The 23,919-nt window shown below is 45.2% G+C and overlaps 1 protein-coding gene across 1 annotated transcript in view; it reads left to right on the plus strand.

Moving 5' to 3' along the window:
* Positions 1-23,919, plus strand: part of trip4 (thyroid hormone receptor interactor 4) — a 46,562-nt gene that overhangs the window by 3,185 nt on the left and 19,458 nt on the right. Inside the window, exons 7-12 of the mRNA XM_062549752.1 lie at positions 126-341; positions 614-740; positions 1,542-1,741; positions 2,160-2,284; positions 2,651-2,742; positions 19,356-19,458. Coding sequence (XP_062405736.1) covers positions 126-341; positions 614-740; positions 1,542-1,741; positions 2,160-2,284; positions 2,651-2,742; positions 19,356-19,458 — 863 coding nt within the window. The remainder of the gene's footprint in view (positions 1-125; positions 342-613; positions 741-1,541; positions 1,742-2,159; positions 2,285-2,650; positions 2,743-19,355; positions 19,459-23,919) is intronic.

Here is a 23,919-nt window from a genome sequence, read left to right on the forward strand (position 1 = left end):
TGTGGCTTGTATTTCACCCTCATGTTGAATCCCTGCATGCTGTCATTAAGAGTTTTTAACTCGCACCTTCACCACCACCATTATCAAGACCAACCCTTACCTTCTTCTCATTTCCCCGTTTTTAGTGTACGCCGAACGCAGGTCCTGGACGATGAGTCTGACTATTTTGCGACGGACTCCAACCAGTGGTTATCTCCAAACGAGCGGGCCACGCTGCGAAAGCGCGAGGAAGAGCTGCGAGAGATTAAACACGCCTCCCGCAAAGACCGCAAGATCACGCTGGACTTCGCCGGACGTAAAGTGGTGGAGGACGAAGGGAACCTCAAGCAGTACTATGACAAGTGAGTCTATCTCCTCGGAAGGACCAGTCGGAGAAGCAGGTCTAGACTTGAGCTTTCTTGTGATTGCTGCTTTCATCCAGAGAGGGACTAATGGTTAATGACTAATGAGTATGTTAATTGAATTGAATAAACATTGTGTAACATTTTCTGTACAAATCAAATCAGAACAGAAATGATACAGTGTTGATATCATTTTGATTTTGTTACAAAGAATCACTTGCACTCCCAGTAAATTATTTTCTTTGAAAAATCAATGTTCCATATGGTCCCAGATTAGACGAGACTGTCCAGGCCATGAACACTGGATCTATGAGCCTGACCAAAAGGAGGCCGGATGGAGCAGAGGGCGAGCCACTCCGAGATCTGGTCAACCCCAACATCGTCCAGTCAGCACCGCAGGTGGGTTATAGTTTTTTTTTACTCATGAGTTCAGGCACCAATCTATATCTGAGTTCAGTTTGTTTATATAATTTGCTGAACGATTACCTTTTTAGTTTAGTATAGATTAAATTCGGGTGTTTTTTTGCATCCATTGCAATTACATCCATCTCTGGTCATTGTTTCATAATAATGAATACCAGATCACTTCTTTATACTCAGTATGGAGCTTCAAACACACAATAGCCATGTGGTGTGGGCTAGAGTACAGCCTGCTTTTGATGGTGGTTTAGCTTTCAGAAAAATGACCATTTTGTTTTGGCTGAGAGTTTGGGGGAAAAAACCCTCACTGAATGCATTCCGTGTCAAAAACCCAGAGTCTGAACCAGAAAAGGTCAGCTCAGTGTTGGTGACTGTATGAAATTACTTTTGAAATTACCTTGGCCACTAATAATGGCATTGTTACCCTCACCTCCCGGTAGGGGAAAGTGGGAATTGTAATTGGGCCCATCCATCCTTCTGTCATTGTGTCTACTCACACAACTAAAAGAGTATGTCTGTAGGTACTTGACATTTTTACAGAAGGCCAAGGGTCACTGAATATCATTCATCCTACATGATCATCCAGATCTGGCTTTGAATGCAGATGCTGGAAATTGGTTTCAATTCTGTGTGATAGGGCCAAGGTTCTGCAGTTGCCTGACTGTTCTTGTTATGACCTGAAAGAACATTGTGACGATATTATTCTCCTAATTACGTTATTATTCTAACATTACTTTGTGTGTGTGTGTGTGTGTGTTTGTGTGCATGTGTGGGTGTCAGTGGGTGGACGTGAGTGGTGGCGAGGGCTCCCGTCGCCCCCAGCAGGGTAACGCCTCCGGGGGGAAGCTGGCCCAGGCGCAGGCCCAGGTGCGCTCCAGGCTGCGGCTGCAGGACACGGAGCTCCAGGAGATGGCCGACGGAGGCTGGTGCCTCAGCATGCATCAGCCCTGGGCCACACTGCTCGTCAAGGGCATCAAGAGGTACAGCTCCACCCAAGAACTGTACCAGTTGTGGTTGATGTAGCTTTTACTTACTATTGTTGTAGTAATATAGCTATATTATTTGCTGTGTATTATTTTATTAGACATTTCAAGAGAGCACTCATAAGTTTAAAGTGATTGATATGGGTATACTACCGTATTTCATTTGAGACATTTCCATATCTAGAAGGAATGGCTTCTATGTAAATACTGCACACGCTACAGGATTACAGTATATTATTTCTATCGGCAGACGAAAAACAGTGACACTTCTTCTGCACACTTTTACATATGTAGGACATGATTATACAGAGAGTCGAGAGATTCCAGGTTTCCCTGAACGGAGAAGAAAACCCCATTGATTTTGAAAAGAAATTAGCAGACACGTGAACATTTTTGTGTGTGTGTGTGTACGCAGAGTGGAGGGCCGGTCTTGGTATTCTTCCCATCGAGGCCGCTTGTGGATTGCTTCTGCTGCCAAGCGACCCACGCCTCAAGAGGTCGCCCAGGTGGAGGCTATGTACCGCCAGATCTGCAAAAAAGGTATGGGACCTCTCAATGGAGTTAGTGTATCACGGTCCAACACAGATCGTCAGGCAGTGGGCCTGGGTTCCCACACAGCACAGGACCTGATTAAATCCATGCCTTACACTCTGACTTTGTTTAGCAGCCTTTTGTACGATTTTTAATGGCAAATGTTATTTTGGGCTGATGCTCCATGACAGTTCTTTAAATCAGTCCGCCGTGAGAGGGCGCATATTTCTATGGTATTAATTATCTTTAAATTGAAACATACTTAGGAATGAGGCCGCTGCGCTTAGCGGTGCCCTTTATTTAGTTTCGAGTGGATCCATAAAGACGGGGTGGGATAATTGTTCCGGAATGTTCTTTTGTTTGGCGCCTCCGCAGCCCCCCGGTTCCCCCAGGAGTACCCGACCAGTTGCCTGCTGGGCTGTGTGCACATGACCGACTGCCTCTCCCAGGACCAGTTCAGAGAGCAGGTCAGTCACCTCCTGTCCCCCGAGCACAAATCTCTCCCCCTTTCTCCCTCTTTTCTTTCTCTGTCATTCATGCGTTTACTCCCACACACACACACACACACACACACACACACACACGGCCCCCGCTCCCTCCCTCCCTCCCTTTTCCCCACTCCTCCCCAAACCCTCTCATTCTTTCTCACTTCTTTCTCTCCTCTCCTTTTATGACCTTTATTCACTCGCTCTCTTTCACTGTGAATGTCTCTCACTTTTTTTGCTGCGGGTGACTCACCCCCGGCGCCTCAGAGACACTTGGTAAACACGAGACTACCTCTTAAGCTCACTAAGTGACAAACCAAGTGCTCTGTAGTTTGCCAAATTACTGTTGTGCTCATAACCCTAAGCCTCAGCTAATACCGTTAAGGTTAGTATTGTGTTGACATACCAACACACACACACTCATTTCCTTGCATTAACTTGGACAATGGTGTGTACCCCCCCCCCAGTAACTATGACTCAAGATATTTGTGGCCTTTCTTTTATTTATTCCAACTGGAGTTACATAGCCCTTGGTTAGAACACAGCCCACAGACAAATTGGGAAGCCTTGTTAACAAGGCCAAAGAAGTAGAAATATGTCTGCTTGTGTCATGGTTGTGTAGTTTTTAGATGCTAGTGAAACAGCATTCCTTTTTTTTCCACCAGTCTGCAGTGCTCCAGGGGCACCGGCATTCCCTGAGCGCCAGCTGCCGAAAAGACCTGCACTCTCCATAACTCCTCTAATGTCTTGTAAATGAGGCATTTTAACTGTCAGAGGCTTCTGTAGATGCCTGAAATGATTTTGACAGTCTCTTTACGGCTACCTCAGACACTAGTTGAGAGGGGGGGGGGGGGGGGGGGGGGGGGTTCAGGCGTGTCTGCTTCACTGAGCTTTTGAGGGTCTAGGTTGTCACTGGTTGTGAACAGGAAATTTGTCTTTGTTTCACGAGTATGATTGACAGACAGAGACTTTCCCTTTGGGGTGTGTTTTGAACAGTGAAGTCTGCTGGCAGCTCGTCGCTGGCTGCAGTGCGCTTTCCGACCACCAGATGGCAGAGTGCACCATCTTCCTCCCAGCCCCGAGCAGCCATCTTTGATTCTGCCATCACACTAACATGTCGTCTTGAAACATGCCCACAGGAGACCCTGATAATTGCCTCTCACGCCGAGGCAGTCGCTCGCGCCTCAGCCACAGCCTCGATGTTTGCTGTCAGCACAGCCCTCCTGCCAGCCCTTCTTCCTCCTGCATCTTTTCTGTTTTTTTCTCTTCCCCCCCATGCTTTTTTTGCGCGTGTTTATTTTCTCCTTTTCCGCCCGTCTTGGAGGGGCTTGTTTTTGTGTCGGCGGAGGTGAGCCAAGGGCGAGGCGACGTGACGCCCCGCACCGGCTCCTTGATTAATTATAAATCAGTGGAGTCCGCCGCAGCTTGGTGCGGCCCTTTAATCTCTAGCCTTTCATCCTGGTTAAATGTCGAGTAGCCTCCACCACCGAAACCACCACCCCACCCCACCCCACCCCGTCTCGCACAGCACAGCAGTGCTGCGCAGAGCAGAGCAGAGCAGAGCAGAGCAGAGCACCACCACCGGTTCCATGCAGCCCCAGTGTCTCCGATAGACCCCCAGACAGCAGCCCGGGCAGAGGAGCCATCGTGTTCATTTTCATGTTACATCTGCTCCCTCTTACTGCGAGATGAGACTAGCGGAGCGCTCAGCTCACTGCCGCACGGCTAGATGGGCCACTTTTGTCAGCCAACAGATGGCTCGTAACAGGGAGCAGGCATGAGAGAGAAAAGGAGACGGTGAGAGAGAGAGAGAGAGAGAGAGAGAGAGAGACAGACAGAGAGGGAGAGAGAGAGGGAGGGAGAGAGACAGAGGGCTCCGAGGAGATCCTGTCTATTATGTGGCCAATCTGTGAAATGGTCATCGTCTTCTCTCTCACTTTGTCATTTTGCAGCAGTGTTTTTTTCTTCCGCGTGTGGTTCATTTCTTCTGCATCTTGATAGGTGCTATTTCTGCAAGGGTGTTTGTGATGATGAGAAATGGTAAATGATTGTCACCCAGCTGTGTTTAACAGCAAGGTCTTTCTCACACACGCACACTCAGAAACGTGCACACACACACACACACACACACACACACCTCTGGTGTCGTGCTTAGTTTGTTATGGTTGAGAAATGTGATGAAGACTGTGTAAACAACCTTTCATGCTACTGTCACTCTATCTCACTCATTTCTCTCGCTCTCTCCTGTTTTCAAACCCTCTCTCCCTTCCTCTCTCTACCTTTCTTTTTCTCACTTGTTCACATTAGCCTTAATGAGATATTGACATAGGTGCCGGTGTCTGAATTATACTCTGTGTTTTTTCCCTCTGATGGATAAATAGGCTTTGATTTAAATGTAATTGTTCCGCTCGTCATTAGATTGCCTTTAAGTGTTGAGTCTGTGGGAGGGAGATGTGATGACAGTTTCGAGGACCCCCCTCCATCCTCCCCTTCACTTTGTAATGCGTTTATGCATTCTCACTGAAGCATTCAGATAATGGCTGTGGTTTATGGTGGGGTGAGGTTAATGGCACCACCATGCATTTTGACTGAATAAACAACGAGATGACACAACCACAATCTGCATTTTCCACACAGAAATCAAAGGGCTTGTTTTGTATGTGCTCTGCTTTAAGTGGGCTATTTGTTTTAATCAAGGTATTTTTCATTGTGGCTTTAATGTCAGTTGTCAGTTGTAAGTTGCCTTTGAATACATTTGTCAGTTTAAATCTATTTATAAAATACATACAATAGTAGTTGGATTCATGTAGTCGATGTTCTGTTGGGGGGGGAAAAAACGTGTTCGGTGTTGATTATATACTCCCAGAGTAGTAAGTAATAAAGCCGAAAAAGAGGAGGCTGTGGTTTCATGCCTTTAGAGAGCCTGTGCCAGTGGAATCTGTCTGCACTCTGCAGCCCCTCTAGTTTGCCTGACTGCCTGCCTGCCTGCCTCTGCCTCGCTGTGTTCCCAGTGGCCATTATCCCCGCGCCATTCTCCCCTCTGATCCCCTTTCTGGGGGTCATAAAATCTGTGTGTGGAGAAGCGGGGGTATGGGTGAGCGCTTGCTCGGGGGCCCCTCCCCCCCTCCCTCTCCCTCTCCCTCGGTTGCCTTCCTCTTCTCCTCTCTCTTCCCTCCCCAGCAGCCCCTTTCATCATGTGTTTGAGTTCTCAGCACCAGGGGCGAACCATAAATCCAGGCTGAGACAGAAGAGAGAGAGGGAGGGAGAGAGGGAGGGAGGGGAGCGAGAGAGGGAGAGAGACGAGAGAGCTCTGTGACTTAACTGCCTACTGCATGCCGTTGTTCACCTTTGTCTTCTGCTCAACCACCCACTCAAAGAGATTTTGCTTGCTGGCGCTGGGAAGCAGCAGTGCTTCAAGCCAGCCGACGGGGGAGGGAAACAGAGTGTGTATGTGTGAGAGAGAGGCTGGAAATGCTCTCTCCCTCTCCCTCTCTCCCGCTCTCTCTCTGCTTTACCTTTTCTCTGTGTCTCACTCTTTTCCACCCAGAGACAGACGGTCAGACAGACAGACACACACACACACACGCACACACACACACACACACACACACACACACAGGCTGATAATGGGCAGAGAGAGGAGCAGAAGCAATGCACTAGCCGTCTGTTTGTTTGGAGGGAATTGTAATAGTGTTGCTGCATTTATTAGAGGCTGTTTGCCGGCGTATTGACCCAGCCCCTCCCTACCTCCACCGGATTATCCCCCCCTACCTCCCCTGCCTGCCATTCCTCCTCCATCCTCCTCTCCGTCTCCCCCGCCTCCCGTCCACTCAGGAATGAAGACAGAGAGCCTACCTGCCACAAAGACTTCTGGGAGTTGCCCCTGAGCTGCTCGCCGATGCTAAATCTGGGCTAATAGCTCTTTCAGTGGACAAGATTCTCTCAATAAAAATGCAGTGTAGACTTAGACTTAGATTAGTTTGGGCTTAAGTTCTTGTCCGCGAAGCCAGTCGTTCCTATTGTGTTTCATAGTCATTCAAATGGCATGCCCAGTGGATGGGAAATATGTGGGAAGGGGGGGGGGGTCTCTTTGCAACAATCAATGCAAATTGACACCACCACAAGGCAGTATCACATTGACTCTCTACTGAGTGCCTATGTTAGCACTAACCAGAAGAGAATCCCAATACGCAGCTGTAGATGGTGTCTGTTTATACAGATTCCTTTTTTTCTCAGATGAGTAAGTCACAAAGAAGACAACAGATGGCAAGAATGAATTTTTTGGGGGGAAGCGATAGGTCATATGTACAGTAATTTCCCGCATATAAGCCGCCTTGTGTATAAGCCGCAGGACAGTGTTTTATGCAAGCTAAAAGAAACAAAACCATATTGACACCATATTAACTACCCCCCCTGTATTAACCTCATAGCTAAAGAAATTTTGCAAAATCAATGTATAAACCACGGCTAATAGTCGGGAAATTACGGGTAATCCAAATGGTTATCTCTTAACCCCTGTAAGAACAAGGGGTGTTGGAGTAAAGGAACACAGTCGGAATAGAGACCAGACCCTTTTCTTTCAGGAAATAGCTTATTGTATGGTAGTGCCCAGCCAGTGCAGTGGCAAAATTTTTTTTTTCACTTTAATGAGAAAAGGTGTGTCTGTGCACTGGCATAGTCCTTTTCTTTCTGAGAAGGTGAAGTGGCTCTCGTTATTATTATTATATTGCATTAGAACACATTGGTGGCTATGGCTTTCTCTTAAGGACACACAGTGTGTTGGATAGCGCATTAGTGAGGACAAAAAGAGGAAGGCCATTCCTCCTTGAGTGCTGCTGAATGTGGTATCGATCTGTATTGACTAATCAAAGGCAGGTAGTCAGCTCAGACAGTCATTATGTCAGTACCACACACACTTATTCCACCCCTTCCCCTTAGCCTTATAGGGCCGCCACAAGGGACTCCAGGCTCATGTGTGTGTGTGTGTGTGTGTGTGTGTGTGTGTGTGTGTTTGTGTGTGTCTGTGTGTCTGTGTGTGTCCTTACTCTACCACCAGGCAGCCATCTCACTGGAAATTGAGAATCAGTCAATTTTTCTCCACAGCCCTGTTTGCTAGGGGGGAGTCTGGGGAGTTACTTGTCAGCAAAGACACAGAGGCTGTCATGTCCCAGAGTCGTCCTCCTAATGGTCCAGTGCAGACCATGACTAATGGGGAGGCTGGCTTCAGATGATGCAACATTATTTATTTCCGAAAAACATTAAAAATACATGTCCAAGTACATGTGCTCTGTAAAATGCTCTTCCTATCGACTAGTACAGTACATTGACGGACCCTATACAGTCGTATAGTATAATGGTCAATTAATATGAAAAGCTGTAGATAAACAGTTTACTGCTAGATTGATGAGTAGACAGTTTGATTGGTTAATGGATTGTGCGATGCATATATTTTGGGTGAGATTAATTATGTAGATTTTTTAGTATTTAGGTAGGAAGATATAATGAAAAATAAAAAAAAAAGTAAATGTATGTCCGTCATACATGCATAATTAGGATAAGCCCACATATATAATATGATAGGCTTTTGGTAAATTGAAGTTGGGTAATGATGCTTTTAACCTAACTGCGTAGGGCCGTTTAGAATGTATTTCATTCCCTGTTGGTTTTCTTTTCATCCAGTGGTGCTGTACACAATGGGAATGTAACATGGGCTCTGAACAGCCATAGGCTAGCAAGCTGTATTGCTTCCTTGTTAGCTGATGCCTGTGTCTCCTTATGTGGTAATGCGATATTTATTTGCTGAGAAGCTTTTTCCACAGGGAGCGAGGTACAAGAGAGGCTAGGCTGCAGCCTCACCAGAGGAAGGCGATGCCTGTTTTTCCTGAGCCCCCGCTACATTTCTCTTTCTGTCTCTCTTTCTCTCCGTCTCTGCTGTACACCCCCTCCCTTTCTCGGTATGTCATTTTTTTTTTCTTGCCGCTGCCTCTCTATCTTGCTCTTTCCTCTCCCCCCACTCTGCCCCAGACATTGTTTGTTAGCGCTGTCAGGCTGCTGGAAGCTTGTGGTTATGTGGTATATATGTGAAGAATTCAGCCTGCTCAGGAGCACCCCAGGCGTCTCTCTCTCTCTCTCTTTCTCTCTCTCTCTCTCTCTCTCTCTCTCTCTCTCTCTCTCGCGCTCGCTCGCCTGCGGATGACAGAAGGACGAGGTCAATGGGGCTTTTGAAAGCGCCTGTCCTTGTATGTTCACCACAAGCAAACGTGTGTGTCATATCTTTTAAGCCTGTCCTTGCTTCCATTTGGTGGTGTCAGGTGTTGTTCCTGTGCAACTGTCAGTCAAGAATGGCAGCGGTGGATCATGGAAAAGCTCCTCTCCGCCTCCTGAAATAATTTCTTTTGTATTATTTTGCGAGGTGCAAAGCTCCAATGATATCCAAGCACCTCTTCATACGACAAGATGTTTTCATTACCGATACGGGCTCTGCTGTGGAGGTCTGTGGTGGCCCATAGAAGTGTCTGGTAAAAATGTTCACACATCGATAGTCCACAGGTCAGGGAAACCACTCAACAATTTTGGAGAGTGTTCATAAACTCCTCTAACAGCCTCTGGACCAAAACTGACAGTTATTTTTTTTATTGCAGTGTAGCTATAAAAACTTTGGGCCAGGTTTTTCAGATTCTCTTTGTCAAGATGAACTTTACACATGCTGCAATTTATGTAGCATTTTCTTTTTGTTTTCCATACCTTAACTCGAGTGTCTTCACACACTAAATGGCTCTGTGCCATTGTAAACACATTAATGTGCCACATGTATTAACTGTACATACTAAAACCATGCTGAGCACTTTTCCTCGCATGAAACAGTATTTATGCAAAGATACTTTCCAGGAGAACATGAACGTTGTCTCAAGGTGGCCAATGTATATAATATTTTTAATTTGCAAGCAGGCTAAATGAGCTGGGTATCAATCATTGTAGTCTCTCACACGTATTGCAACACATAACATGTACTTATGTGACCATCGCATGGTGTAGCCAAGCACTATGTGAGGAAAGTAAAAAGTGTCCCATTTTTAAAGTCCCATTTTTAGTCCCATTTTTAAAATGTCCCATTTTTAACATGAGTATTCAAATGTTCTGGTTAACATAATATGCATGACCTTGTTGAATCTAGTTTGCTCGTTTGCTATAGTTAGCACCCTTAGGTAGCTAGCCAACTAGTAGACTAGTCACATGGGTTGACTGTTTGGCGTGTTCTCATTTTGTTTAACCCCGTCATGTTCAGTTGTGTGAAACAAGGTTGCTCAATAATAATGGCAGGCCAATGTATCACTATGTTTGTCCACCTATACTTCCCTCCTCAATTGAAGAAGTAAACATACAGTATTTTCCACTAATTACAGGACAGCCATGCATTTTTGGAGTCCGACACTCTGGAAATTAATTGATTGTCCTTGGTTTAAAAAGGAGCCATTTCTCCATGAATGAACTTACACTTTAACTGTTTAACTGATTTTAGCCACATAAATAGGATTTTAGTGATTATGAAATACAGTCTGGTCACTCACAATTGCAAAACCTTCGCTGGCATGGTGATGACGGTAGACATACCGTTAACTATGAGATCATTGGTCCAGCCTAACCACCAGGGATTCCTGACATTACTTCCTACTTTGCCTAATGACTGCCTTTTGAGGTACAACGTGTTTTGTAGAGAGATGCTGTAGCATCACTGGCTTGTTGATAGTATTCTAATTTTAGAGGATATCTGGGCAACACAATATAGACATTTTTGACATTAAATCAAAATAAGTATTTATTCCCATTTGGCTGCTATTTTTAATTAACTTCTGAATGTTTTCCAATAAAATTCTTTGGAATGGCACAACAAAGATAAAAAGCAACCAAAGCAAGCAACCTAAACTACCAGTGTAGCTGTTTCAGTCTCTACCCACCATTTTAGACACCCCCGAACACCTCAGTGAGAGATATTCTGTCTCTGAACTGAATTTCTGGTGACTTTCCATGCCAATCATACTCCAGTGCTTCACACTCCACACAAAGACAACAGGAGAAAGCCCTAGACAGCATTGTTGGCAAGTCAAAGATCCCCCTGGAAACATTCTGTTGAACTAGCTGGTTGGTTACCCCGCTGTTCATTGAGCTCCACTGGCAACGCTTAGCTGCTTGCATCAAATTCAAATCACTAATGCTCGCCTACAAAGTGATTGCTGGCTCTCCTCCCACTTACTTAAATACTCGCAGCAAGGCTTATGTTACCCCGGCCTCGACCACTGCGTTTCTCGCGAATGTCGCCTGGCACTGCCACCCTTGGCAATCTAGACTGTTGTTGTTCCTCGTTAGTTGAGCAACCTACCAAGTCCTACCAGAGCGGTGGCTTCCCTCTCTATCTTCTAGAAAGTCTTGAAGGCCTAACTCTTACAGGAGTGCGCCCGCTTATTGCACATCTAACAACCCAACAACCCAACAAACCTAGCATCCTAACTTCCTCTCTTCCCTCCTACTTCCCTCTGCCTTCTTCTCCTTCTGCACTCTCATTCTCAGGTAGTAGTTGCCTAAGCTCTCCTTTGCCGTGTTGCTCGAACGGTACTCATTTTGTAAGTCGATTTGGATAAAATCATCTGCTAGATGAATAAATGTAAATGCAAATGGCCTGCCATTCAAGAGCCTGTCAGTCCATAACAAGCAGTGGAAAGGCTGTTCTGGGTGCCATGTTTTGCCTGGCCCCTCATCCCCTCTGGAACACATGGAGCTCCACATCCTGTTAGCTCCATCGCCGAACATCCTGCCTGAAGCCAGGGATGTTGACTCCTGTCGGTGTATGTGTGCCTGTGTGTGTGTGTGTGTGAGTGTGTGTGTGTGGTGGACTCCCGCCCAGCTGTGTTGTTTGGCTGGCGAGCACAGTCAGGAGCTGTCTTCCAGGGGCCAAGAGAATGGTTCACCTTGTCAATCGAGTGACAGTGCAGCTGCCGCCCCCCTCCACAGGCATTTGCCCTCCAGACAGCACTGGGTGGGGGAGGGGAACTGGGGAGGGGTCCTGCATGCTGTTGGCGAGGCGGTTTACTAAGTGCCTTGTTTTTTTTTCTCCCTGTAGCATATGTGGAAGGGACAGGGATCTGGTTAGCGTATAGCGTACTTCTGCGTTTGTTTGTGATGTTCTGTACAAATGTGTTAATTTGATGGGAATGTGCATGAGTCATAGTAATATCTCATATTACATTATTAATGTAAAGCTTTCAGGGGGAAAAATCCAATCTCTACCTAAATATTTGCTGTTCAGGGCCTGCTTTATTGAAGAGTAGTATTTGTTTTGGAGCTATTTTGCATCATATTGGCAAGCTTATGTGGAGAGTTCATGAACCATTGTTAGATAAGAAATATTTCACTATATCCGATCCATCTTGGAAATGGGTGACCTTATTTATAGTGCTCAGGGTGAAATGGTAAACAATGAGGTTCTGGGCTTGGGAGGCGGTTGTTTGAGAATGTGTGTATACGTGCGTTTGCTATCTGTGGCAGAATCTGAGGTAAAGGAGAAGGTGGCAGAACCCAATTTATTTGTTGTGAAGAAGAGTGTCTTCACTGCCGCATCTCCTGCCGAGGATATGGACTCTGTTATATTGCCTGTGGTGGCTCATAAATAAGATGGAGAGACACGAGTGGGTTTTCTTGCTGATGGATAAACTCATCCAGTCCCACATAAGCCAGGCTGGGGGGCCATTTGGGGAGATTACGCTGAAGAGCGAGCATTTGTTGAGGGGTATGGGCTGCCCAAACGGCATCTGTGTACCTTCCCTGGCTTGTTTTGCTTTGGCTTTTTTCGTCGTAATATTTTCCAGTCGATCTTGTCCTCCTGCCGGCAGCCTAATAAATTGGCAGAGATATTGCGCTGCATTCTGCTGTCTTAGCCTGTTCCCTCTCCATCATCCCGACAAGCTATATCACGGTGTGAAGAACCTCCCCTATAAAAATGTCAGGTGCTGCCGGCTTTCGGAAAATGAGAGTGGCTTGTGAGCAAGTGTTCCCAGAGAAGAGAGGTGAGGAGAGGAGTGGGGAGACGAGGGGAGGTGAGGAGAGGAGCGGCAGCCGCATCTATTTTCTGGCCAGTGGCGGTGGCGTGTGGGAGCTGCCCCTCTTGTTTTTTATTTCCCTCCGGGGCGGCCTGGGCTTCTGTCCTGCTCCGGGTCTCAAGGGTGGCTAATGAGGTGACAAGGGGTAAGAAGGGGGTGGAAGACTCTGTGTGTGTGTGTGTGTGTGTGTGTGTCTCTGTGTGTGCGTGTGGAGGGAGTGGTTTTGGTTTGTGTGTGTGTGAGCGAGGCAGAGAGAGAGAAAGAGAGAGAGAGAGGATGTGAGAGAGAGAGAGGGAGGATATGAGACCCTCAACCCCCGGCTGCTCACCTCATCTAGTGCATGGCTTTGTCTGAGCCTCGGGCGGTTCACAGGGGGGCAGCGGCATCCAGCTGTGTAGAATGACCCCAGATGGCCGCCTGTGTTCCAGAGCCACAATCAAAGCAAAGCCTGCACCCCGAGAGCCGGGGAGCGTTGCGTAAACACTGCTCACAGTTTGTCCCGGGGTGTCAGCCGGGGCGAGTTTGAAATAGTTGAGCAACTTTTTGCATCTATGCTGCTACTGAGCCGAGTACATTTTTTGGGGGGGTGGCGGAAGTAAATGTGTCTGAAAAAAAAAGAGAAAAAAAAGGTTCCCTTGTTCCCGTGGTGCTTTTTTGAAGTGCTGTGCGGGAAGTGAAGTTGCACAAGTTAATTGTCCTCGAGGGAACAGGCCTCAGTTGTGTGCTGAGGCTGAAATAATGTTTCTCAGGAGCTGGTGAGGCTGTGGGGGGTGGTGGAAGGCTTCTCCGGACACAAGAGAGATATCATCTTTCTCCTGTTGTGCACTCCTGTGTGATCGTGTGCTGAATTCTTTCTTGTGCAATGCCCCAACATGCCAGTTGGACGAACATCTTTTGTCACCCTGACTCAATACATCATCCGCAGATTGTAAAGTACATGGTGGTGTCGTCTAAAACATTTACATACTCATTTCTGTAAGTAATTTGAACTGTATAAGTTGCGGCTGTACACGAATGAGTAGAGCAGATGGCAAGTGAGGTACTGTATATCTGCATACTCTCCGAGCTGCTTGTTGTCTTGTGTCTGGCTCTTGTGAAGACCGCCTTGTTTTCGCCTGGTCTGTGGTGTGAGGCCGAGGATGAGGTCACGGGCGCGGTTTGAAAAGGTTAAAGGCTCATGAAGCAGGCGAGCTGTGTACATCTCACCTCAAAATAAATGACTTCACCGCAACTCTCGTCACCCTGTGAAAGAGCTAATTTGTCTCTTCCTCCTTTTCCATACGCGACTCGTCACGACACGGCTCGTAACACAGACAAACCAGCCTCTGTTGAATGTCTGACTGGGTCCTGTTTGGGACAGGGGTGACTATGGCCCTCTCAAAGACTAGCTTGTCTTGTTGACCTGACTCAGGCTAACTTAGGCTCAACTCGGTCGTGCGTTCGGTAACTTGATCCTTTCTCGAGGCTCGTTTTTTAATAACATGGCGTGCAGTTGAAAGCAGGAAATATGACTCTTCCTCACCCCTCCACCTCTCACCTCACACATACGCACACACATGCACACATATCAAGCTCAGCGGTAGAGCGGTGGCCTTGACTGACACGATGGCCATCTCAGGGACCCTAAAAGCGGCCCGTGTATTTCCCTGTGTCGGGGAACATTAATTATGTAGAAACACGAATGCCAGTGTTGGGGCCTCTTGTATAATTCATGAACACTCCAACTTGACACCAGTTGTTTCTTTGTGTGAAGAAGTGCCGTTAAATATTAATAGCTACAGAACTTATACAGTGCAAATGATGGACTGGGGCAGCCAAGGGAGTCTGTCAGGAAGGCGTTACACAGAGGAGACATTTTTTTTTATAGCTACTGTTATAAAGGCTGTGTGGTTTGCTGTTATTGAATATGAAAGTGAGGACTGCTGACATGGCTTCCAGATGGCCTGTGTCATAAAGAAATAAGGAACGCTCGAAACAATTGCTCACCCCTTCTGGCTGCCGCACATTTGCATTAGGGGCTCATATTATCTTTGTGCGATGTGGATGCTTTGTTAATTGAAATTATTCAGCTATAGTCTCCTTCCATTTGGTCCAGCAGTGCGTTGGTTTTTTTAATGGTCACTCAGTCCAAATCCAATTCTCGCTCTCCCACATGCGTTTATCCGGTATTTTGGGCTGCAAAGCACCTTCCAATGAGCTGGAGTCCCATTGCTGGCGAGAGATCAGCACAGCTGAGCCCATCACCCAGAGGTAGATGAGTCAAGCTGATTCCTTTTTCTTTGCTTAAGTAGTGTGAAGCGGGCCTTGACTGAGCCCCCTTCTTCTTTTGTGTATCTGTTCCCTCTTTCTTTTTTTCCCTCCTTTCCTCCGTCCCTCCCACACTCCCTCCCTCCCTCCTTCCATTTTCTCTCCCTCTCTCTTCACGAGGGCCTCTTCTCGGTGGAGCCGATCAGTGGAGGCTGGAAGCTCTGCCAATGAGGGCTTGTTTTTTTTGGGTGAGGGTGTAGGACGGGGTAAGCGGGAGGGGAGGGAAGGGGGAGGGGGGGGGTCATGGTGGTGTTACGGGTGGTGGCGGCGTGGAGTTGAGATTGTGTGCAGCCAAGCGGACCCCAGCCTGCCACACAGCCCCATTAGCACTGCAGCCGCCGCGCGGGAGATTGCTTGTCTCGACCTCGTAATTGCTGGCCAGCAGCTGAAAGGCCAGGGCCACTGCAGCAAGAGCAGGGAGGCAGGCAGGCAGGCAGGAGAGTGAGTGAGTGAGTGAGCGAGTGAGCAAGCGAGCAAGCAGGGCCAGCCAAACTCTTAGATTCATTGCTCCAGTGACTCTGTTTAAAGAAGAGGAAGGTTGGAGCTATGGCTGGGACTATGGCTTGGTGGGGGCAGAGGGGGATAGGAGAGAGAGAGAGAGGGGGATGATGGGGCTCTTGGCGGGGTCGGGCCATGCAGGCTGCCTTTGTTAGGTAGGACATGGGTGGGCTGTCTGGTTGTGGCTGGACTCACTCTGCCCTCTAATCATGTAATGTTCTTTGGCACTGGCCACTCATGTTTTCTTTCTCTCTCCCTCCCCCCTCTCTCTCTCCTACACTCTCTCTTTCTCTGTGTGGTGACACAGGACCACAATTGAATAGTGAGGGCAGAAAGGCCCCATTTAGTCACCTGCTACATAAGCACATTTCTACATTTGGTCACTGATGTTTCTAGGTTGGAATCTGTCGGTTCATTCCAATTTGGGTTTGGATGATTGGTTTGCTGTTTTAGTTATTGCAGAGATCCTTCTGGAACATTTTGCACAAGTTCTGTATTTAGCACTTTGGAGGGGAAAATGAGAACTCCATTGTAACATTGGATGATGTCACACTCTTTTTGATTAAATCAGTATTGAAACAATTACATGGCGTATTTGTGAGGGAGGGGAGAGGGAATCTGAGATTCGGAGCTCGACCCACTCAACAGCTGTGAATCATGATGAACTCGCAGTGGAGGATTAAAAAGCACTGAAGGCATCTTGGCTGTGTCTCAGATGGCACCAATCAGCCCTCGGTACACCACGCATGTGTACAGTGATTGGCAGCACTTTCATCATTGGATGAAAACATCAGCCTCTGATAATAGCGATTGTTTTCTACCGTCTTTCCTCTGCAACGAGCGGTACAGATCAATAGGGTGACTTAGCAGTAGGAATGATCTTTTCATTTGACACAGGCGTCTGAATGAAATGGGCCATTACACAAAATCAGTGTTTAATTAAATTCACACCTTTGTCACACTTCAGGGGGAAATAAATTGTCATCAATTTTCCAAAGACAGAGAGTTCAGTACCTACTGTACTATAAAGGGATGCTAATTTTTGTTTAGAACGAAAAAGCTGTTGACATTTTATTCTGCCTCATTTCAGACTCTCAGGTGGCATTTACTGAGCTGATTTTCTTCTTCTCCCACTCCCACTCTGTAATTGCGTGTCATTTGACATAGCATAGCACTGTATGTGCCTTTTATTAGGTGTTTACATTGCAGTATTATTTCAGGTTCTCTTGCTTTTGAGGTTTGGTCGGCTCTTGCCAGGGTTTAATGGCACGCCTCTAGTGACATTAGCAGGGAGTTTATTAAAATGTCTCGGCTACGTTTTTATGCCCCTGGTCTGGACTGGCTGCGGGCAGACCGCAGGGAAATCTATATGTGGACCCGGAGCGAGGAGGGGGCACTCGCATGTTGCGCACATGAGCTGCCAACTTTGGCTGTGAGCCAAAATTACTTCAGCAAAGATGGAAAATCTAAAAACAACTGTCCAGCTCCACCGGGTTTGTGAAAGACATCTGAATTCTCCTGTTGAATGTGCTAGCTTGGTCATTTTTGCCATTCCATTTTGGTGTGGTTTCAAAATGGGTAAAGGCTACAGATGTGTAGGTGTCATTTTATACAGTCACTTTTTTTCAGAAAGAGGTTATGGCTCAAGGTTAGTTTTTTTTCTCCTTTCTCCTTTTGTTCAATCCCACCAGTCCAGACCAGCCTGGCTTATCCTCCATTTTAATTGCGGAAGAAAATATTTACGGGCAATCACAATAACGTTAGAAATGTAATTGGGTAATACGTTGCAGGTGTCTAGACTGAGATGGCCAGAGCGTTGAGCCAGGAAACACACACAGCTCTAGGCTAATGTCAGTCGGTGAGATAATGGTGCTAAAATTGTACCACCGAGGTCAGTGGTCAATGACATGCTTATCATGAAGCTTATTTAAAAGACAGAGTGGAAATTTTCAATGTTAAGGCACATTAGTGGCACTTGAAAATTGTTACAGAGCCTTGGAAGGCAATCTGCAATCCAATTTGAGAGGTCTTCCTCAGGATTTTTGCACCTTTTTAATGCGTTTAAAGGAGAGGCTGTAGCGTCCTCCATTCCTTGCTTATAGCAACAAATGCTGGAGAGTACAGCAGTATAATAAACAGGTGCATTAGTGCTTTGGTCGAAATGCAAAGGCAGCTGAGATTGCGTTTTCCACAGGCTTTGCCCATTGTAATTGTGTGTATTTTTAAAAATTGTGTGTGGACCTTATTATGATTGAAACAGCTTTAGTTTTTGCTTCCATCTAGATATCTATAGCAGGATTCTCTGAAAAGTACAGTAAAACAGTACGAGTCTTAATGAATATTTCAATAACGAATTAATATAGAACGCCCTAAGACCAACTTATTATTATTTCATGTTCTTTAGTTGTTTTAGTATCGAGTGTATAGCAGGCTGTTGTAGAACACTATGAATACTTAATTGTTATTCTCTTCATGCATATATTGGTGTTACCAAGAAACAGACATCTTGAAACCACCCAAAGCAAAATGTGTTTAATTTAGTCAGGTCTTACCTTACCTCCGCTACAAAATATTTTCATCATGAAAACTTTCTATGCATGCTAATAGTGGAGGCAGCCTTGTGACGTTATTTTATTTTTTTTGTATTTTATATATAGGACATGAATATTTTACTTTTATATTAAGTATAGCCAAGTGTAACTTTTGTAAAGTTAATTTATAGTTAGTCTGTGGTCTATGTTGCAGATTAAAACAAATGTATTCCAGCAAAGGCCCCAGTAGAGCCCAACTCACAAACCATGACCTGAACACGTTAACTGGCAAATTAACAAAATGGAGACTTTTGACTGCTTTATATTCCATCTGGCCTGTCTTTGAAAACAGTAGCGGTAACCATAGCAATGATGCCTAGATTGAAATGTAAAGAACATAGGTGTTATCTATCTATCTATCTATCTATCTATCTATCTATCTATCTATCTATCTTTCTATAAACTAGGCTAGCGCAGTTAGCTGTTAAGCATTCCTCACGCTCTCTGAGTAACAAGCCTTTAAGGGATGTTGAAAATGTTCCTTACACTAATTATCACTCTCTGTTGCGGATCTACCTCGTTGTAGGTTCATGTCACTTTTGTGTACTTCCAATTTTGTAATTTACCCACAGCCAAAATAAATCCACAGTCCCACTGGATGCCTCTCATCTGCAATTACGCCTGACAGTAATCTCTGCACGTCACGGTTTGTGTGCAGCGGCGTGAGCGGGCGCCAGTGCTCACGCTCGGGGAGGGATGACAAGTGCTGTTGTGAAAAGAAGCCCCCCGCTTCCTGGCTGCTGAGATGCAATCATACCGGCACCTGATAACAGGGGAGAGGAAATAAAGCCTCCTGAGCCGTTCCCCCCCTTCGGCAGATTGAAAAGATGACTCTGTTGTTATGGATGTGTCAATCTCACCTGCACTGTTCGTTCTTTCTCGCTCTATTTCACTCTTTCTCTCTTACTCGCTCTCTCTCTCTCTCTGTCTGTCTCTCTTTCTCTCTCTCCGTCTCCATCTCTCTCGCTCTTCTCTTTCTTGTCTCTCATATCTTACATCAGTGAGGGAGCAAGAGGCCCCCATTCAGGACACAGCTACATTGGAGGGGGTGTTAATGAAACACAGTAATAGAGTGCTTTGTCTTCTTTGCTTTCTTTTCTCGCCACAGTATCCCCAGATCTCCGAGGAGTCGGCCTCTCCATTCGTCTTCATTTGTTCCAACCCCCAGGAGCTGATAGTAAAGTTCCCCATGAAAGGGAAACACAAGATCTGTAAGTACTGCCTCTTTCATGTCGTGGGTCCAGCGATTGGAAATTTGGCTTTGCTGTCGAAGGAATTTCTAGCTCATTTATCCTGCGCTTTTTCATGTTCCACACACAGACACACACACACACATACCCATGAATGTACAGTCACACAGAGGACAGAGTCAAAGTTGGGGAAGCACATGATGCATAAGCTGTTCAGAATCTACTTACATTCATCTTTAGCAATACTTGTGTAGTGTATAGTATACTAATACTAGCAATACTTGTGTATGGTATGCTAATGTACTGTATATTTTCACTTCTATCGAAGAAAAGAAAAAGATTAATTCGCTGAAACAGATTAAGCCTAAATAGAAGTAGTCATCAACATCAGCCAGTTGGCTGACGTGACCATTGCACAAGACAAACATTTGCTAACCGTGTTAGCAAGTTAATGAGCCACATGGCCCATCAGGCTAGGAGTTGGACACCAGGTCTGGGTATCGGCACGGATATCCTGAATCGATTCAGATTCACAAGGCCTTAAAGGGGTGATTGAATGCAAAACCCAGTTTACCTTGTCATAGTTGAACAACTACAGTTCGGTGGGTAAAATGGGCATACTGTACAGTACAGAGAACCTCCAAGTCCCTTTGACACCTCTTATCAATGCACATCTCGAAACTTGAAACTGCTGCTGTAAAACGGGCAATTCGCAACAAAGCGCGAGTTGACGTCAACTCGGGGGCTGTACTATATTTGACTCTGGCCTGTACTTTTGTCACGTTCGAAAATTTGCTTACAGACCAGCCCACTGGTGCTCAGGCCCAGAAATATGAACGGAGGTCGTGAAGATGTCAGACACTAGTTTAGCTGTGTGCTGTTCAGTTTACTTCCACAGGAATTATAAATCAGACAGTTTCTCAAGAATATCGAAAATGAGCCACAGACGTAAATGCAGTGTTCTAGGCTGTAAGGCTGTGCAGAGAAAGCGGAGACTTGTCATGGTCTTCCCAAGGACCCAAACACTCAACAGGCGTGGATAATGTTTGTCTATCAGAAAATCCCAGCGAAGTTCGACTGTCAGTTCATTTGCTCAAAACATTTGCTTTCAAAATCTTGACAGTTTAAAGCAGGATTTGCTAAGCTGCTGTTACGGAAAAGAGGGGCTGATCCAACCCTACGGTCATCACACCTGCAAGCTATAAGTATTATTAGTATCTAGCATCACGTAGAATGTGCTACAATGCAGTTTATTAGCAAGGGGGCTAACGCTATTTCATTTTCCTGACTGTATTTCATTCAAATAAATAGCACTACGACCATAACCTACAAACTGCCACTACAGAAATAGTAGGCTTTTGCGATTGCCCAGCTAACTGGACGTCCTGTTGTAAGATCACATACAGTATTACTACTACATGGCAAAGATTATAGATAACTACTAATCAGATTACCCATTCAGCAGGAGAGTACGGTAACAATATACTGACTAAAATGAAAGTCCCGTAATTTCCCGACTATTAGCTGCGGCTTATACATTGATTTTGCAAAATGTCTTTAGCTATGAGGTCAATACAGGGGGGCAGTTAATATGGTGTTAAAGGGATAGTTCGGGTTTTAAGACACGAAGTTATATGGGTTCCCCGTCAGCAACGTTGTGCATCAGCACTGACTTACCCCGCAACAGCGTCCTGTGAGCCGAGATCCAGCCGGTTTTTGATGCTGAAGAAAGTAGTCCGGCAAGTTTCTGGGGTCACGAAAGTAAAGTGTTTTTCTTCTCAAAACCATATGCGTTCAAAAGAGTGATATATTTGCACCACAAAAACGTTGTCCAGGAAAAATTCAAACCTCGTTATCACTTACTTATTTTTCGCGATTCCTATCACTGCGCGCTACTGACAGCTGGACAACGTTTTTGTGGTGCAAATATATCACTCTGTTGAACGCATATGGTTTTGAGAAGAAAAACACTTTACTTTCGTGACCCCAGAAACTTGCTGAAGAAAATAGTCCGGCATCAAAAACGATAAAAAACCGGCTGGATCTCGGCTCACAGGACGCTGTCGGGGGGTAAGTCAGTGCTGATGCACAACGTTGCTGACAGGGAACCCATATAACTTTGTGTCTTAAAACCCGAACTATCCCTTTAATATGGTTTTGTTTCTTTTAACATGCATAAAACACGGTCCTGCAGCTTATACACAATGCAGCTTGTATGCAGGAAATTACTGTTTCTATAACGGATAGTTCCGGTCCTTGATTATGATTGGCTGAATCGCGTTCGATGCCGTTGTATATAGGACGATAAACACACACCTTGACCGCATTTCGTTCTATAGTAATGCGCTAGCACAAAACTAGCAGTGGCTGCGTCTTGTTGTTGCTTGGCAACCATTCATATGGAGGGAATATATTTCTTGGCGGAAGAATGATTATCTATGAATACATCGTTACTTTTTCGTTGATCTGCCTTTGTTTCATGAAATCTTTCTAGATCGACGTGGTAACCGTTATAGAAAAGCAATAAGCCACTCGAGTCCGTGCGTTATACTGTATAATCGAACAGCTAAGGGGGTTTTAGGCACTCCGCTTCGCGTCGTGCCTAACAACGCCCCTTAGCTGTTCGATTATACAGTATAACGCACGGCCTCTCGGGGCTTATTGCTTAATTAGGCTACTTTCCTTGCGAGCAGCAATCATTTCATTATAGACATATGAACTGCACGCTACAGACTCGCTACGGACTTTCCCGCTACCTGGACGTCTTGACGGGCATTGCACGAGCATACACTAAACGTTTGTTTGTCTGCAAATTAATAACTGTTATGCAGCTTACAATGCTAAAAATAAACCTAATACAACGTTATGGTTAGGCTACGACACTGAGGTGCGAGTATTACACTAGTATTACAGCTAACGTGAAGTGCTTAGTGTTGTAAATTCTAGTAAATCCTGAATTTAAAAAGCTTACCACTCTGAACATGTCATTTCCAATCTATGGGTGACTGGTTGCTCTACATCAGATTTTCCCTCTGATTCTGGATCAAACATATACGGTTCAACACTTAATGTCTTCGAGCTATTTCAGTGAGTGCTGTTGCTCATGTTGCGTCTCTGCGCCGCAGCTTCGCTCGTTGTAAACCAACCAATCAGTCCAAAGCACATCAAAATATTCATGAGCATACCATAAAAGGGAGAAAACCTCTCGTTTCATTCTAGGGCAATTTCCCAGGGTTGCATTAGGGCGCATAGAACAGCACAAAGGCCAACCAATATTACACAACCTATTCAGAGACCTTAAGGAACAGCATGAAATACCCTATACAATCATTCTATCACCCCTTTAATTCCATTTGATACAATTCGATATGGATTCAGTTAAGGATATTTTAGACATTACCAATTTCGTTTGGATATGAAATTATTTTCAGAGAATGCTGTAAACTGTTGGCCACTGAGTAGCCTACCCTCTCAGCATTAAGGAAAATATGAATGTTTATGTTAAGAATGGGCCCCGAAGCAGCCTACACTCATTTTTATTTATGACAAGTAGTATAAACAAACACTAGGAAAACATATGTTCTGTTGATTGTCACAATTCATTTGCAGTCAACAACTGTGTATCAGAGACGTGACCAAAAGTAAAGAATATACAGTATAGACGGTCTATTAACTTTGTAAGAGAGTTTTCCAGGTAATGAAACATTAGCGTTGCTCATACCACTGCTTAGTTGAATTTCCCATTACGAGGTGTAAACGCTGTATTACTACTTTGAACGTGCATTACTTTCTGTGAACCGAATGCCATGCCGTTCATTATCCCCTACATTACTAACATTGCTAATAGTAGCTACTGTATGTAGCTAGATCACTGTGGGCAAACTATGCCGTCGACCATGTGAAACACAGTGAAGGGTATTAGCTCTAATGATTTAATTCATAATCGAGCACTTTAGTGTATTCTCTATGCGCTGCCTACTCTTCTCAGTAGTAAACACGTCTAATAACGTAGCTGCCTCCAGAGGAACATTACGGTCGCTGATGAATGGTCTTGGCAAATAGTTCCGTTCACTCACCTTCACTGAGTGAGGGCCCTCCAGGTGAATTGCAAACCATTTCAGTGTGAACAGGTTCTCCGTAGATCAGGTCCTGGTGAAGGTTTTACACATCCAAATATTGATTTGTGATTTTATTACTCGTATTAAATGAATATTGATCGGAATCAGTAAATCAATTTTTTCTTTTAGAATCCACCCCCATCCAATACACTGAAACCTTTCATTCAGTTCTTTCATTTGAATTTGAGGTTATATATTGAGATTCAAGTCTGCTAGTGATATTCAGTAACTAATACATTGTGTAAGGTAAGATCATCTTTGTGCAAATTGCTGAATTAATAACATTCCAGCTAAAGTTTAAGGTGTTCACCATTACCACTATTCGCCAGTTTTGGTTTTTTTGTGTACTCATAATTAATAGTTT

This window comes from Sardina pilchardus, chromosome 11, assembly GCF_963854185.1.
Source record: "Sardina pilchardus chromosome 11, fSarPil1.1, whole genome shotgun sequence".
Lineage (NCBI taxonomy): Eukaryota > Metazoa > Chordata > Actinopteri > Clupeiformes > Clupeidae > Sardina > Sardina pilchardus.